At 40.6% G+C, this 17,068-nt stretch overlaps 1 protein-coding gene across 1 annotated transcript; it reads left to right on the forward strand.

Moving 5' to 3' along the window:
- Positions 1–1,725: 1,725 nt before the first annotated feature.
- On the forward strand, positions 1,726–16,697 carry rps6ka5 (ribosomal protein S6 kinase, polypeptide 5). The gene is made up of 18 exons (XM_072365115.1): positions 1,726–1,788; positions 1,878–2,029; positions 4,951–5,022; positions 5,312–5,530; positions 5,720–5,835; positions 5,928–6,029; positions 6,646–6,729; positions 6,821–6,924; positions 7,020–7,170; positions 7,359–7,520; positions 8,753–8,878; positions 9,688–9,821; positions 10,566–10,659; positions 11,532–11,702; positions 12,026–12,217; positions 14,262–14,421; positions 15,294–15,457; positions 15,920–16,697. The coding sequence occupies exons 2-18, from the start codon at positions 1,960–1,962 to the stop codon at positions 16,211–16,213; spliced, it is 2,415 nt and encodes an 804-aa protein (XP_072221216.1). The 5' UTR covers positions 1,726–1,788; positions 1,878–1,959; the 3' UTR covers positions 16,214–16,697.
- Positions 16,698–17,068: the final 371 nt, after the last annotated feature.

Below are 17,068 nucleotides of genomic sequence, written 5' to 3' on the forward strand. Positions count from 1 at the left end.
AAGTTCATTGGACATTCAAAGACTACAAAGTGCCTCTTATTTTCAATCTGAAACTAAGCGAGTTTTGAACAACGTTGACTCAAAAGTATACGTTTGTGTCATTAGAGTTATTTCAAGGTTGATTTCAAACTACTGAAAAACACTAGTCATTGCATTTGTGAGTGTACTGCAAAAGCGAAACATCAAATAAAACAACTAAGTGAGTGTAATAGCAGCTTCTTACCACAAGACGGCAGCAAAACTCAGTTTGTTTGACTAAAATAATACCAGCCACAAAAATAAATAATGTGAGCTGTTGCTGAAACGTTCTCTCCATTTTGACTAATTAAAAAAATAACATGCTGCTTACAAGTCAGTGTAAGAATTCAAATAAATAATTTGACATGTCACTCACTCACTCACTCACTCACTCTCAGCTGTGACCTAAGGGTGCCTTAATGACTTCAGTTTGCATTAGTTTGCAGAATTAAGTTATACTTACTACTTTATTATTATTTTATTGTTCATTATATTCATATTTTTAATGTATATTCAAGTCCTCTTGTACAAGAGTAATTTAGTTCTTACCTGTCATTGTTTAAGGTAAGAACCGTGTGCGGGTTTATTGATTACTGCATAATTATAAAATATTTGCTTTAGTAACAGTAGTAGTAGTAGTAGTAGTAGAAGTAGTAGTAGTAGTAGTAGTAGTAGTAGTAGTAGTAGTAGTAGTAGTAGAAGTAGTAGTAGTAGTAGTAGTAGTAGTGTTGATCGCTGCACGAGAATGACACCCTATGTACAATTAGCCAAACTACATTACAGCAACATTTTTTCAGGGATTGGACAGTTTATTAAAAAAAAAATCTTGCTATAACTAACATAGACTAACAGTCATGCTATAAATTTACCCTCACAAATTATTATAGTTTTTACAGTGTTCTATTTTTATTTAAAAAACTTTCGAAAGATCTTGATGAAACTGTGTGACTTTTTTGGAGGATGTAGTGTGAAGTACTGAGGAACTGTGTTTACCTCAGCTAACAGGAACTGATTACTTTCCAGATATGATGCCTTCATTGCTCAACAATCCCCATGGTCACTGTGGTGAAACATTTCAGAACACTTGGAGGCCTTTTATAAAAGTAACTCTGTGTAAATTCAGCCATGCATCATCCCATTTCCATTTCTTTTTATACTTGTATTGTTCCAGTGTAATGGTGGGAAAGATGAAGTACGAATATCCATAAATGATAATAGAAATTGCTAAATTATGGAATATCATAATAAAGAATCACATGCACCACTTGTGGCTTTCAAATAACCTTATAACTATTTTTCAGTGACTGACAAGACCAGATTTCCTCTGTATGTTCAATAGTAAGATGATTAGGTATTTAACACAAAATACAGTTGTTGTTTTGTTTTTTTTTTAAAAAAGGAAATTTCCCCCTAAAATGTACTTGAATGCGGTTTACAGTTCAGTATAATTTAAAGAGTAAATCTGTCATTCATCTTATTTAGTTAAATAAATCGAAATGCATCAAAACAGGGCTTTCTTATTTGATCTGTGTACGTCCAATTTCACATCCTGACTCTTGACATTAGAGTGTACCAAGAGGACTTGAAGGCAGCATAACTGCTCAGAAGAAGGCGGAATTAAGTGAAGCTACCAGGTAAATATCCAATCAGAGACTAGAATTTCACATAGCAACACCAATCAGCGAAGAGGGACTGGCTGGTTGCGAAGGTAGTGGTAGTGGTTGTGTACTGGAAGAAGCAAGTGCTTCCTTTGGGCTTGCTTGCTGCCAGGTTTTGTAACAACATTCTGATCATATATCTGTCAAGTTTGCCGCCTTACATGCAGTCGTTTAATGATTTCCCTTTTTTTTTGTGCATAGTAATTCCACAAGCCGGCTTCGAAGGTGAACCTAATCTTGTCTGAAACAGCATCTTTGAACATAACAGGGGCACGAAATTACGATGCCATCCCCAAAAGAGGGATCTTCCACAGAAGGAGACCTGTTTACTGTGAAACATGAGCTTAAAAATGGTAAGTTGGCTGCTAACTGGTGAAACTAAATGCAGTACATTTTATTTGACATTTACCTTTTATACACGTGACAGGGATACATGTTTGCAGGCTAGCTCGGAGGAGTCAACTGTCACTGTGATGGGCGTTTGTAGTAAGCGCTAACATTAACGTTGACGTTGCACAGAAATAGCTGAAGAGAGCTGCGTTGTCCGACTTTCATTACAATTTATAACGTTACTGTTAAGTCACGCAGACAATGTTATCGAATCATGTTCCTAATGACAGCTAACTGCTAGCGTTACTTATTAACCGTCCTAAACCAAGGTAATAACATTAGCTAAAACTGCTTGTTAATTGACAGCATGCCACTGGGTTAAATTAGACCACTTATGGAGATTTCACCAAGTTTATTTCATTGTCAGTGCTTTTAATTAAAGTTAATTGTTGGGTTTCCCTGCTATTGCCTTAATTCGCTAGCAACGGCAGCTAACTTCTCTTTAGGAAACGAGCAGACGCAGCTGCAGTGACAAACGCCAACGTTAGCCTGGTTTTATTATGCACATTGTACAGAGCTGCATTTCACTTGTGCCCATAGGTACTGTTACAAGGCCAGGCAAATAAATAAACGTGTCCCCTGTGTGGCCCTGTAAAACTTTATGCTACCCAGAGTAATCTTTAGTGTGGAGTTGTGTTGGGATATTTTTATTTAGCTATTATTTTTAACAAGGTAAAAAGCACTTTTGGGATTTAGTCATTTTAGTCCTTGCCAAGACAGGCAAAGGTATTTTTTTTTTTTACTGTAACACACACAAACAGCATACAAAATACAGGAATCTACAAAGGAAGAACAACAGAAATTACTTAATGATTGAAATTATGATTATAAAAACTAAAGAAAAGTGTGCATCTGAATGTCTGAGTGTCAGAGCAAACAGGGGCAGTTGTGGTTTGTAGAATTTGCAGCTTGGAGAGCCTTCCTTTAACAATGATAGTTGTAGCACTGCATGATGGTGGTTATGTAGAGCACAGTAATTCAGTGAAGAAGGCTGCAGCACAGTTTTGACAGTTAAAACTGCTTTATAATGACAGTGTTGCTGTTCAGGCCGCAACATGACTATGCTGCACTCGGATTATCTGCCCTGCCCCAAAAATGCAGTCTGTCACGTTATCAGCGGTGCTCGTTCTTTTTGGTGGTTTTGGTTTGATGTCCCACAGCATTTTAGTTTGCACACATGTTCTAGCATTTAACCCTGAGGAGATCACACAGGTGAATGGAAATACTAAGCCCATTTAGTGGCAGTTCTTGCTTTTCCAAGAAGTTAATCTGCTCAAGTTAACGGTCGATAGCAATCCACAAGTAAGCCCTTTGCCGTTCTGTTATGATGCTCTGTTACGATAAATATCAAAGAGTTTTGTATGTGGAATCCTAAAAGTGAAGCCACAGTGGCTATAAATCTCAAATTTTGTAATGGTTATTATGGTTGGACTTAAATGTTAAATAGATAGAAAGTCATATTTTTTTGGTAATAAAAAGTTTTATCATTTGGGTAACCAAACAAATATACAACTGGACAAAAACTTATTTTAAGGAACCTTCCCCTCCTTAAAAGTGAAGCGGTTCCTCTTGTCCAGCAGTAAGGCATCATCTGATTGGACACCTCTGTCAATCTATTAATAAACACCAAAATCAAACTTGGCCTTGGCAGGGTGAGCTTGACAAGGGTGTTATGCAACTGCAGTCTGCAGCCTCAGATTTAAAGGACAGCGTTGTTGTTTTGAAATAACTTGGTGTTCACCTAAATTGACACATATAGCAGTTGCAGCATTTCTTCTTGTGTGTGACAGGAAAAAGAAAACGGGGGGGAGATGAAATCAGCTGCATTAATTGCTCAGTAGCCAGTTTTCAGAGTGTGAGACAGAAGGAACGTGTTCACTACAATGGACATGCATTTCTAACAGCGTGCTGTGCTCAGTCAGCTGTACTGCGAGGCTGTGATTGAGGAAGACAAAGGGGAGTAACTGATGGCGAGTGCTGAATTCACTTAAGGTCTTTGATGGAGGATAATGACCTTTTGCTGGTTAATGTGGCATGTTTGCTTGCATTTGTAAGGAGGATTGCCCTGTACTGTTGCATATTTGGCAGATATTTCAAAGGAGTGAGTCTTTTGAGTATTTTTTGGAATTAACACTCGAAGAGAAGTCTAATGTTTCAAGATTCTTTACATTAAAGAGGTTGTCCTTTTATGCAGGCATTCTCTGCAGAATTTTGAATTGATTTATTTTTTGCTGATTTCTTTAAATACATCCAACGTGGCCATGCTACCGATCTCATACTGGCTTTAAAGTCACTTGTTTTGAATTGCTGGCTCCGCAGTTTTACCGCTCCAGGCTTTTAGCACACACTTCCTCGCGTCTTGGTTTTCCCAAACCATAATATTCAGGGGTTACTTTGCAATAAAATACACGAACCGGTAACAAAAGACAAAGAGTGCTGCTCTACAGCTGTGCTTTCTGGTCCAGCTTTTTTGGCAACAGTTAAAAACAGCTGTTCACTTTCAGATGCTTTTACTGCCTGGTTCTCTAAACAGCGTCAAATGGACGGCTGGTCATTTTATCACTAAAATGTCTGCTTATTAGCCTGCTGGGTAATCGGGCATCATGTCACATATGTTACGTAGGTGCATAAATGGTGATATTGTAGAGAAGGACGATAGAAGACACAGTCCAGGCCATTTATTTTAATTAATCAAATCCTCCACTTTTATATCACAAACCTTTTCTACAAGCTGAACCTCATCAGATATTTCTTGTCTTGCTTTCAGAGGCCAATTTAGTTTTGGTATATGTATATATATATATACAATATTATATACATATATATATATCCAATATACTGATATACATATATAATATTATTTGTATTTCTGCTTTAACTCCAGCCAACCTGACGGGCCATGTGGAGAGGGTGGGCATTGAAAACTTTGAGCTGTTAAGGGTGCTGGGCACTGGAGGTGAGTACTGTTACTTTTGTCTCTTTTCACTCAGAGATTGTGCTCCAGTACAGAAAAAAGGACTCCGTCCTGGTGTAGTTCACGTGTGTGTTCGCACTTACCAAACAGAGGTAGTATAGAGCCTTCTCAGCATGTGCTCTAAAAATCAGGGGCTCTGTAATCAGTGTAAACACTACCTTTGGCTCAATGGGGAGCACAGCTGCCGGTTAAGAGGTGCAACGACTACTTTTGCCTTACGAAGGCTTTGGCCTGCACTTTGCCCTCTGACTTTGTTTATCCTAACCATCAGCATATGGCAAGGTGTTCCTGGTGAGGAAAGTGAGTGGCCATGATGCAGGGAAGCTGTATGCCATGAAGGTTTTGAAGAAGGCCACAATCGTGCAGAAGGCAAAGACTACCGAACACACGCGGGCGGAGCGGCAGGTGCTGGAGCACATCCGCCAGTCTCCTTTTCTTGTCACTCTTCACTACGCCTTCCAGACTGACACCAAGCTGCACCTCATTCTCGGTGAGGACATTTGATACTCGGCTGTCTGGGACGTTCTTCACCTGTATTCTTTGTTGCTTGAAAAAAAGAAAGAAGGCCAAAATCGGGCCTGGGTTAATTACAGAAATGAAAAAGTAATAATAAGTCTATTTAAGTTGGTCACTCGTGATTTTGGATGAAACCTGAAACACACACCGTCTTCCATTACAGATTATGTAAATGGTGGGGAGCTCTTCACACACTTGGTCCAGAGAGTGAGGTTTAAGGAGCAAGAAGTAGCCCTCTACAGTGGGGAGATTGTGTTGGCACTGGAACATCTACACATGGTAATCCTGACTTTTACTCTCTTTCTAAGACACTGTGTCTATTCCTGTGTGTGTGCATTATGTTTAACCTGCGTTTCATTGCCATGTTGCAGCTTGGGATTGTATATCGGGACCTAAAACTTGAGAATATTCTGCTGGATTCAAGCGGTCACATAGTTCTCACAGACTTTGGCCTCAGTAAAGAATTTGATCAGGTACAGTTTGTCTCAACAATGTGTTCAAATCTTTCAGTTCTTTGCTCTGTTCTTGTGATGGGTTATAGTTATTAATAACCAGGGGAGACATTTTGCCGTTTCCTTTAGAGGGCCTCAGAAAGCTAAAATTGCAAACAGTTTTTCACTAAGATCAGTGCGTTCCCACTCGAAAACGTTTGTTTGCTTGAATTTAGAACAGGTTTGGATGCTGCTTTTTTTTTTTTTTTTTTTTTTACTGGTTTGAACCTCAGCTGGAGGAAGATGATGACAAAATGCATCACCAGAATAGACAATTTAATTTAAATCTGTCGACTCTCCTGATGTTTATTTTGCTCAGCTGCTGTAAATCAAATCTCTTCTAAATCTGTTATTATTATTAACGTTCAATTTTGTTCATTTAATCCTGGGTGTTTTTATTTATAGAAATAGAGAGACAATGATCAAACATGTCTTTTTCTACTGGTTTTATTCATATCCGGCCATTTATACTCATTTTACAACACAGAGAGGTTTTTAGATGCTAAGACTAACATTCTCTTTTTTTTCTGTGCTGTATTTGTCATCTTTAATGTTTCTGTTGATCAGTTTACTTGTATTTAAAAAAACAAAAAAACAGGTTGAAAGGGCTTTCTCAGTCTGCGGCACGATCGAATACATGGCTCCTGAAATAGTGGAAGGGGGAGAGTCCGGACACGACAAGGTAAAAGTTTATAGCCTGTTTTCTCAAATCGAGCACTTTTTCCAGACAGATTTCACTTTTTAGTCTCTTTGGGTGCCTTGGTGCTTTCCAGGCGGTGGACTGGTGGAGCCTCGGTGTGTTGATGTACGAGCTCTTGACTGGTGGATCGCCCTTCACTGTCGATGGAGATGAGAACTCACACACAGACATTGCCAAGTACTGATTTTCACTCATTATCATAAGATCATCCGCAAGCTTTCGGTTATATTGAGACTGAAGCACTGAGCTTATGTGTGTCTCACACATCGCAGGAGGATTTCCAAGAAGGATCCTCCTTTCCCCAAAGACATGGGACCACTGGCCAAAGACGTCATCCAGCGACTCCTCATCAAAGATCCAAAGAAGAGATTAGGCTCAGGTCCTAATGGAGCCGAGAATGTAAAGAAACACCCGTTTTATCAGGTGGAGCTCTTTGCCTATTTTGAATATTTAGCAATATTTCCAAAAGTTAAATGGCAGGGTAGAATATTGCTATACAAAAAGGAACTTGTCCGAGTGAGCAGGCAGCATTTGTATGAACTAATTTAGCAAGAATTGGAACAAACCTCAATATATTCCTGCCTTTCAAAAAAAAAAAAAATTCACTGCAGAAAATTAACTGGGAGGACTTAGCAGCTAAGAAGGTACCTGCACCATTCAAGCCGGTGATACGGGATGAGCTCGACGTCAGCAACTTCGCAGATGAGTTCACGGAGATGGACCCCACCTACTCCCCCGCGGCTCTGCCTCAGAACTGTGACCGCATCTTCCAGGTGGGTGCGTGGGCCGGGCTTGGTCGTAACTCCTGGTTCCGTTGTTTGCTGTTTGGGATATTTGTTTTTGTCCGTTGCAGGTCAGCGCGCAGGACAACATTTCCATCTGCGTTTGTCTTGTGCCCATGTTTGTCTGGGCTTTGGTTGCAGGCAGTGTGAAATGTTGACATGGATGAAAAATAGCATTATGCATTACCCACTTTTTGTCTGCGACTATATTTGACATACTCCACAGCAATTGAAGTAATCAAGTGAAGTTCTGAATGTCCTCAAAAGGTTGCTGTAAGTCAACATGAGTCTGTCTGTGTGCATTGGTATTCAAATTGACTAAAGGGTCTTTTATTGAAGTAATTGCTGCCATATGCAGCTCTCATTGAAGTAACAGATGTGAATGACTATTTTTGATGTAGCTTTGAACCGTAATATGGCCCACAACTCCATGCCAGCTGATAGCTGTCTGATGTATTGCATGAAATTTCAACTCTGATTGCCTTCTGGATCCTTGAGCTTGGTAGATCAATAGATCCATTAACGGGCTTCTCTCGTAGAATAAAAGGTTACACTTTGAGAGCATCACCACGTCTATCTCGGTTACGCCTTCGGTCTTTGATTGCCAACTTCATCTTGGCTTTTTTCCCCTCTCAGCTGCCATTCACATAGTCTGAAATTTTGTGGTCTTTATAATTTGCAAGCCTAGCAATCTCTGAGATAACGACAGCAATCCCAGTTTAAACCGTGCACTTGCTCCCCCGTGGTGCCTCACAAAACAAAATTAAAATTGCATTAAGAGCGCCAAGATGTAATTTCACAGCAGAGCAATCAAATATTCAAGCCCGGCAATTTAGGGCATCTCATTCATTCAGCATCCATCCTTCCGTCCATCTATTGCTGTCACTACGTACCACACAGCTGTGTGCGTGCCGGTGAAAAAAGAGAGGGAGATTAATGCCAGCTCAAAGCTGTGGGCTCCCCACAGCTGGAATTAAGCAGGCGCTGCTCCACAATGACAGGTTTAACAATAGAAACAGCTGGACAGCTGCTGTCACTCACAAATGAGCAAATCCTGCCTTTTTGTGGAGCAGCCTGGTGTGACATGGTAACATTTCAAGAAAAATCCCAAACATTTTCCCAAACAGGAGGAACTTGCCTTTCCTTTTGTGCATATAGTGCATCCCTCGCTTTATGTCTTAGTAAAATGTAAACAGCGAGAGCGTTTGTGTTTCTGTGTGCAGGGATACTCTTTCATGGCCCCTTCCATCCTGTTTAAGAGGAATGTGGTGATGGACGACCCAGTCCAGCTGTGTGGGGGCTCTGAGAGGCCAGGCTCTGCTGCGGTGGCCCGCAGCGCCATGATGAAGGTAAAATGAATGCATTTGGATCCCGCAGCACAAACACACTTAAGCTAATGGCTGCTGTCACAGACGGATAGACTTTTCCCTCACTTGAACCATTCCCCCCCCCGTCAACTCAGCTTTATTACTGCACTAAGATGCAGTTTTTGGTGGCTGCTTATTCAATGTTTGTTTATAAATGCAATGGTATGCCTCTGGGATGTATTGCTTTTTGTGAAAGTAGCAGTTCAGTGCTTTTTGAGCTTTTATTTAGTTTCAAGCCCTCTTATCATGATCCCAGCAATTTTACTAACACAACCCTTTGTAATGACTTGTTATGAGATATCTTGTACCAGCAGTAGGCATTTGGAGATTATAATGCTTCTCTGTTTACTGATGTCCTTTAGTGTTTAGACACTTTAGAAAAGGGACATTGTCGCTGTGCTGTCTCGCTGCACTGTGCTCTAGATGTGCTCAGAATTCCAATAAAGTTAACCGTATTTTATAGCTTTTTCTTCTGTTTTTTTTTTTACCATTTCCTTTTGCAAACAGCAAGCTAGTTAACTCTATTTTTTTTCTCTCTGCTGTTCTGATCTTCAGTATTTTAACCCAGAAAATTTTCATTGTTGCGTACGATTACGGCCTCTAGTTACAGAACAGAACAGGAGAACTTTACTGCAGATCACAGAATATACATAAAAGCAATCTTTAGGATCGGATTGAGCGTACAGAATCTGTACAAAGAACATACAGTATTACACTTTTTTCTTTGACAACACCTCTCAATTAGAGTGTATAAATGAAAACTTGTTTTGGTCCACTGTTCCTCTGTGCAGGACTCGCCTTTCTATATGAGTTATGAGATGGACCTGAAGGATAGTGCTCTTGGAGAGGGTAGCTTCTCCATCTGTAGACGCTGCACGCACAAGAAGACTGGACAGAAATATGCAGTCAAGATTGTCAGCAAAAGGTACCGCCTCACCAGCTGTTCTCTCTGAAATTCGTTTGTTAACCTTTTTTTGGGTTCTTTGTTATATTTGTAGTTTCATTGGACACATCAGACACACTCTCCTACGCTTACCGCCAACTCTAAAGAAAGTCCAGCTGAAATATGTAGTAATAATAATGTAATAATAATGATGTCATATTTCTTACTGTTTTTTTTAGCCTGTTACTCTGTTTACCTTTGTCAGATGTGGGTTATATATGACAACTGGTCTTTTGCTGGCGACTCCTACAAAATATGCTTTGATTATTGGTGTTGGCTGCAATCAGACAGTCCTCCACTGACGATGTAGCGAAGCACACTGGGACCGACACAAACTCCTGTCCACACAGTCCAAATAGGCACGTTCACATAGTAAATCACACTTACCCGTCACACTGACCTCTCATTGGTGAGTTTGAAAACTTTGTTGAAAATGGGGGAAAAATGGAAATGTCTCTGAGATTAAATAATGAAGTAAAAAATAGAAAAAGAACAGGAAAAACTGAGTAATTTAATCTACTGTTGTTGAATTATTATGGGTATGTTCCCAGACACCTATGAATGGCTTCCATCTGAAACAAAGGCACTTGTTTATAATAAAGTCACATTATGTCAAAATAGCTATTGAAAATTTGCCAAAAGACACAAAAACAACTATCTACAAAGTTACTGTAGCTTTCCATTTTATTTGGCTAAAAGTAATCTGAGCGCTTGTGTTCACTGTAGGATGGAGGCACAGACGCAGCGGGAAATAGCGGCCCTGAAGCTCTGTGATGGCCATCCTAATATCGTCAAGTTACATGAAATTTATCACGATCAGGTAAAGTTGATCCTGGAGGTTTTATTTGCCAGTGTAAATTCTGTTTTCTGTCGCTGTCTGCGGAGCCTTTGGGGACCGCAGCCCGATTAAGTCCTACAACTGGAACGAGGCAGATTAATGGGGATGCTTGGAGCCCTCTAGGTCTTTCTCTATCTCTTCAAATATCGTCCCATGAATATCTCTGTGTTCCTGATATTAAGCTGCAGCTGTACAAACGCCTGTATTGTGCAGCTAAACAGAGACAAACTAGGTTCACTTTTGTATGGCTGTTTCGAGCTGCGCACTTAACACAAACTGATTGTGCATTCGCTCCAAATGCAGCTTACCTCGGTTATTGGAAAGGTGTTTTTATGTGTCTGACTACATCCAGGTTCATTAGCAGAGGTCCTTCATGCCCAGGAGCACCACTTTAGTCCCGATGAGCTCAGTGGGGTTATTACTGTACCTCACAGGCCTGTGACCCAGATCAAAGCTGTGCTGCCTCGCTTCGTCTCAACCGAGTCCTGCCTTTGTTCCTCAGATCCAGCGCTAATGAGAAACTCTACCCTGTTGCTCAGACACATTATTCTCTTCCCACTTTATTTGGCCCCTTTCACTTTTACTCAATACTATTACGGCTTGATCTCACCAACATTAGATCAAGCTTGTGCTGTTTTTCTCTATTTATTTTGCCACAGAGATAGAATTCTGTTTACCATTTCACAAATCAGCAGTCAGCTGCGTTCAACTTGCGAGTGAAAATCTGATTAATGATACATAACGAAATGCTTTGGAGTGTTTGGATCTATTGCAGTATTTTTAAAGAACGTCTTAACAAAGGTTGGAAATGTTTTGCAAGAAATGGCAACTTGTCGTGTTTGTGGATGCCATAGCTCCACACGTACCTGGTCCTGGAGCTGCTTGGTGGAGGAGAGCTGCTGGAGAGAATCCGCAGGAAGCAACATTTCAGCGAAACGGAGGCCAGCCGCATCATGCGCAAACTGGTGTCTGCCGTCAGTCACATGCACGACGTCGGAGTGGTGCATAGGGACCTTAAACCAGAGGTATGAAACGTCAGCTACGTGGAGCTACTGCTGAAAATTCTTTTGTTTTGGCAGAGTTTGTCTCGCTGAGGTGAATACAGCCCGACTGGATCATGTGCTTTTAAGTCAGAATTACTGTGTTTTTCTGAACAAGGTGTGATGTGTAGAATTGTCCCAGTGACTCTGCAATCTTTCTCAAAACAAGGGTAAAATTGTTTGACCCTAACATGGCTGAGACGGATCTGGTCAGTCCTGATGTACAATTTTGCAGGCTCTTGAGTGGACTGGTGTTGTTGACCAGAAAAAAAAAATGATTGCTGTCCGTGTCTCGAATTGCTTTGCAGAACCTGCTCTTCACAGACGAGAGTGAGAACTCCGAGATCAAAATCATAGACTTTGGCTTTGCTCGTCTCAAACCACCAGACAATCAGCTCCTGAAGACTCCCTGCTTCACCCTGCAGTACGCTGCTCCAGAGATACTCAAATATGACGGCTATGATGAGTCCTGTGACCTGTGGAGTCTGGGGGTCATTTTGGTGAGTAAGGCCCTGGTTAAAACATCACACTTCTAAACAAATGCATTTAGGCTAACTTAACATGCAGAAATTCCCCTTATTACAATAGATTTAGTGATATGTGCTATCATTATGGTATATAAAGAGGTCACAGGCTTTTTGCCATTTCTGGGAAGAGGCGAAGAAGAGGGTCAGGCTGAGAAATTAGTGGCAATTTGATACATTTATTGATACAAAATTGGTTATTGAGTAACTTTTTCTGCAAGTCTCCTTTGAAATTTGACTGTTTGTCATTTTTGGCTTCATTTGAATCACCCTGTGACACAGTCAGTTGAAAAACTAGCTTAGTCATTAGTTGAAGGGGGTTTTGTCATTATTCGATTTAAATGATAAGTCAGTCTTCTGTTGAAGGCATTTTGTTTGCATGACATAAATTTCACAGTTTTTAAATTTCAATGTTACAAGGGTGTTACAATCCATTTTCTCATTGCCGAGCTACCGTGTCGCTCTGACTGCCGGAGGTTTCTGGACCTGATGTTAGGACTTAAACCATCTGAACTGCAGGCAAACTATATATAATATGAAGGAATTATAATTTGGACACTTCTGATCCCAGAGCAGCTAAGTGTGGCAGTTGCCAAGCAACTGTTAACGTTAAGCGTCGCATAGTTTTGAAACTGACACTTGACATCTCACTCTCCCCCAACCCGATTCATTTAATTATCTGAATTTCTCTCTTTCTTTTTTTTTTTATTCCTCGCCGTCAATAGTCTAATGTGAAAGCAAGTCTCAAGTTTTGTTTTCACCTGCTCCACCATAATCCCCCCCACACAATTGTAACGTCCCCTGTCAGATGACAGTAAGAGGTGTATCGCTTCTGGAATCCTTTTGTTTAGAGATTCATCTGTCGTGTGTGATGAGACAAATGTTCTATTGTTAAGATCTGTTAGGATTTTAGTTAAAGTTTGATATTACCAATGGTTTTCATTGGCTCAAACAGAACACAGTAATGTCAGGAGCATCCCTCAGAGCACCCATAGAGCAAGTACACACCTCCTTAAGGCTGCCATTTTTCACTTTCATGCCCCAGGAAAGTGACCTGATGATATGATTTTATAAATCCACAGCTTCTAGGTCCACTCTGAAGTTGTATTTTCCTTAAAATGCTGCTAACTGATTTGATGAATAGCTAATAAGAAGCTCCGTACTATGCTGATTTCTGTGTTTTATACAGTTTATGGGTTGTACTTGTGCTGCAGGCCAACAGTTATTTGAACTGATTTTGGCTTTCAGTGGATGCATGTCTGAGCTTTTTTTTTTTTTGGTTAATCTATTCTGCATGATAATCATTTCGTTCTCTCCTCCAGCCCTCAGCATCCTGTGGTGAGCTGACACAGATAAAACGTTCCCAGCAGAATGAAGGACAACCAAAACCTGTTCTGGGGTGTGCTCGCGTGATGTAGCTTTCTGACAGCACAAATGTCATCCTCGTTCAAGCTTTTTGTCTGTGCAGTGAAGGAAAATTAAAGAGGAGAGGTAGAGAGGATAAGGAGAGGGCGTGCAGATAGTCAGGAGAGAGATTTCTTTACTTGGCCAGTCATCCATGAAGAGCCAAGGCTTTATGTGTAAGTGGTGCCGTGCGCCGCCGCCTCCTGCGGGGGGTTCCGGTAGTAGTGTGCCTCATGAAGCTTTAATGAAATGGCTACTGACGTGCTATATGCACAATGCCCTGCAAGCCAAGCGAGCTGCGACAGAGAGGGCACAACACATCCACCATTGCCAAAAGGCTTGTTCCCCACCACTGTCATTTTAATGAGAATTCTGAGGGCAGATATAAGCAGGCCAAGGTGAGAGTGCTGTGTTTATCCAGCCGAGTACAGGTTGCTCTTCTCTTTTGTGCTGGTGCAACCGTGGTCAAGCACACGCAGCTTAACAACGGAAAATTGTGGACAGTCGTGATCGGTCAAGAGCTCTTTTAAAACATGTTTTTTTTTTTAGGCAGAACATGTGTTTACTTTTCAGCTCATTTATATATCCGTGTGTGTGTGGATTTTCTCTGTTTCAGTACACCATGCTGTCTGGACAGGTGCCTTTTCAGTGTCAGGAGAAGAGCCTGACCCACACCAGTGCAGAAGAGATTATGAAGAAAATCAAACAGGGAGATTTCTCTTTTGAGGGACAGGCCTGGAGAAACGTATCCCAGCAGGCTAAGGACCTGATACAAGGTGAGGATGGACCTGCGGGTTCATTGTTATCTTAAACTATAAACTTACATCTTTCTCACAAGCTTTAAGATCAGATGTAATATACAATGTACATTACAATTTAGTATACTTGGGCAATATTTGTTAAGTTGGCATATGTGGATGTCTGCAGCCTTACAGAAAAGACCAACTTTAAATGCCTATTGGACTGCTGACAGAACAGCAACTTTACCCTTTGCTAAAATGATAAATTAGCACATTACATTTGCGGGACCTGTTTTTCAGCCTGCAGTCACAAAAATACTGTTTTGGCTAAACAGATGCTCAATTAAACTACACAACTTAGCTATATATATATATAGATATTATATGCTGTACATTTGTAGCGTTCACTTGTAGCTCTTAAGAAATCAGTTAGTAAATTCGGACAATACAAAGCTTGTGAGCTCATCTTAAAGTCTCAAATCCAGCAAGTGGTATTTTGAAACTGGAGATCACGAGTGGAGTGATTATTTAACTGAGAACCCTGGAAACTATGCACACTCATTGGATAATGGTCTGTCAATTGCAAAGTAGCACCACCCTTACCCCTTGTCCAAGTGCTCTAAATCTGAATATAATTCACAAAATGGACTTAATTTGCTAGTTGATAAGACTTGACCACACACTTAAGACCACATGCTCAGTCTAAAAAAAGGGGCTCTGAGGCAACAAATCAAGTGAAAAGTCATTTTTCCATAAACTATACAAACTGACTCGAGGTGTTACCTCCTCATGGCTATTACATATTTTGCTTGAGTATGAACAAGAAGATAATTTCCCTTCTATGACTCACCTTTCCTCCTGCATTAAGAGTGCTATAAGAAAATGGTTCTTTTTTTTTTTTCCTACAGAACTGCTGACGGTGGACCCAAGCAAGAGGATTAAGATGTGTGGTCTCCGTTATAATGCCTGGCTCCAGGACGACAGCCAGCTGTCCTCCAACCCACTCATGACCCCAGACATTCTCGGATCCTCCACTGCCTCCGTTCACACTTGTGTCAAAGCTACCTTTAATGTAAGAAATGTTAGAAAGTAGGTCAGAATGTTCCAGCTTGTTGTAATATTATTCTTATTATTTAATATATTAATCAGCTGATTGTTCCCACTGTCAGCCTGCTGATATGTATTATAGGGAGATTTTTTCCAAAGCACAACTGCAATTATTTGTAATTGTCTTGTTGATTTGAGAAAAGGAACTATTATTTTTACTTTTTTTGTTATTTTTAAACCAGTTAATCATGGAATCATTGGCTAATAATTTGGCTAAATTGGCTAACTGCAGCTGTGTATTTTTTCATGAAAGTTTTCTTTTCATTTATTAGAAATATGCCCGATGGTACTCAGTTAAAAAGTAATGGTTTAGTGATGGATAGTTTCAAAGTGCTGAGTTGATATGAGTTTAAATCGGTGCATTGGATAAAAAGTGAATAATTCACAGATATCCTAACGATTGGCTCACAAATCTCTCACCCCCCAGGCATTTAACAAATGTAAGCGGGAAGGTTTTCGCCTACAAACCGTAGACAAGGCACCACTAGCCAAGAGGAGGAAAATGAAAAAGACAAGTACCAGCACTGAGACCCGCAGCAGTTCGAGTGAGAGCACCCATTCTTCCTCCTCTTCCTCTCAGTCTCAGGAGAAGAATTTTCCAGAGGGTGAAGCTAACTCACAGCCCTCCAGCAGCACTCCTGTCAACACACCGGTGGCCGTGGGAACAGACTCGAGGCACCAGCCAGCACCTCCAGCCTTTGACTTTTCAGAAGGACAGTGAAGACAGCGAGAGGAAAATCCATATTCGGTTTCGTGACCCGAAAGAGGGCTTCAACCAATGTGGAGATGGCTCTCTTCTCTCTGTCTGTCCCTGGCAGATCTCTGCCTCTGGCTCAATTGCATGGATGTCCGCACATCTCCAAAACCAAGCATGCAGCAGGAGCAGCAACTGTCACAATCAATCATCATTAGCAATAGTCTGTCCTTTCTTTTTCTCAGTTTCACACGCACACTGTATCAATCAGGGACCGGACCTGGAAGAAGTTGTCACCATTGTCACAAAGGGCTGCCCTACTGTCCCCGGTCCAGGCAGACAGTGGAGAGACATCTTCAGTCACATCATGAAATCGGTATCGCTGTCCTCCCCAGTCACCTGTCGTTGTCCGTGTCTCCAGGGGTTTTAAAGGGAAGGTTGCAGCGTTTACATCATGGACGCTTTGTATTTTTTGTCAGTGGGAGAGAAAAAAAAAGAAAATACAAAGAAATCTTTGCTTCACTTCTCTTTTCTGGGAAGTCTCTGCAAGATGGAGCAGAATATTTATATGTGAATTTTTACAGACTGAAATTTATTTATGATAAGATATATTGTTAACTTATTTATGGTTCTAAAGATCCTAGAAGATTGATGGATACAAGCAAGTCTTTGAAAAAAAATAGCGTTTTGTTTGTGTATGTATGGTTTCCTGTCAGCTCTTTGTATTTATGATACACATCAAAGCAGCTAGTCTCCATTCAGACACACTTATGTAAACATTGTGCGATTATTGTAGACAAAAAGAGATTATCAGCGACAAACCAGATCCCTTTGTTGGATTTTTGAATTACTTACTGAGACTAGGGTATGTTAGGATTTGAA

The sequence above is a fragment of the Leuresthes tenuis genome, unplaced genomic scaffold, assembly GCF_036924035.1.
Source record: "Leuresthes tenuis unplaced genomic scaffold, fLeuTen1.0.hap1 SCAF_15, whole genome shotgun sequence".
Taxonomy (NCBI): Eukaryota; Metazoa; Chordata; class Actinopteri; order Atheriniformes; family Atherinopsidae; genus Leuresthes; species Leuresthes tenuis.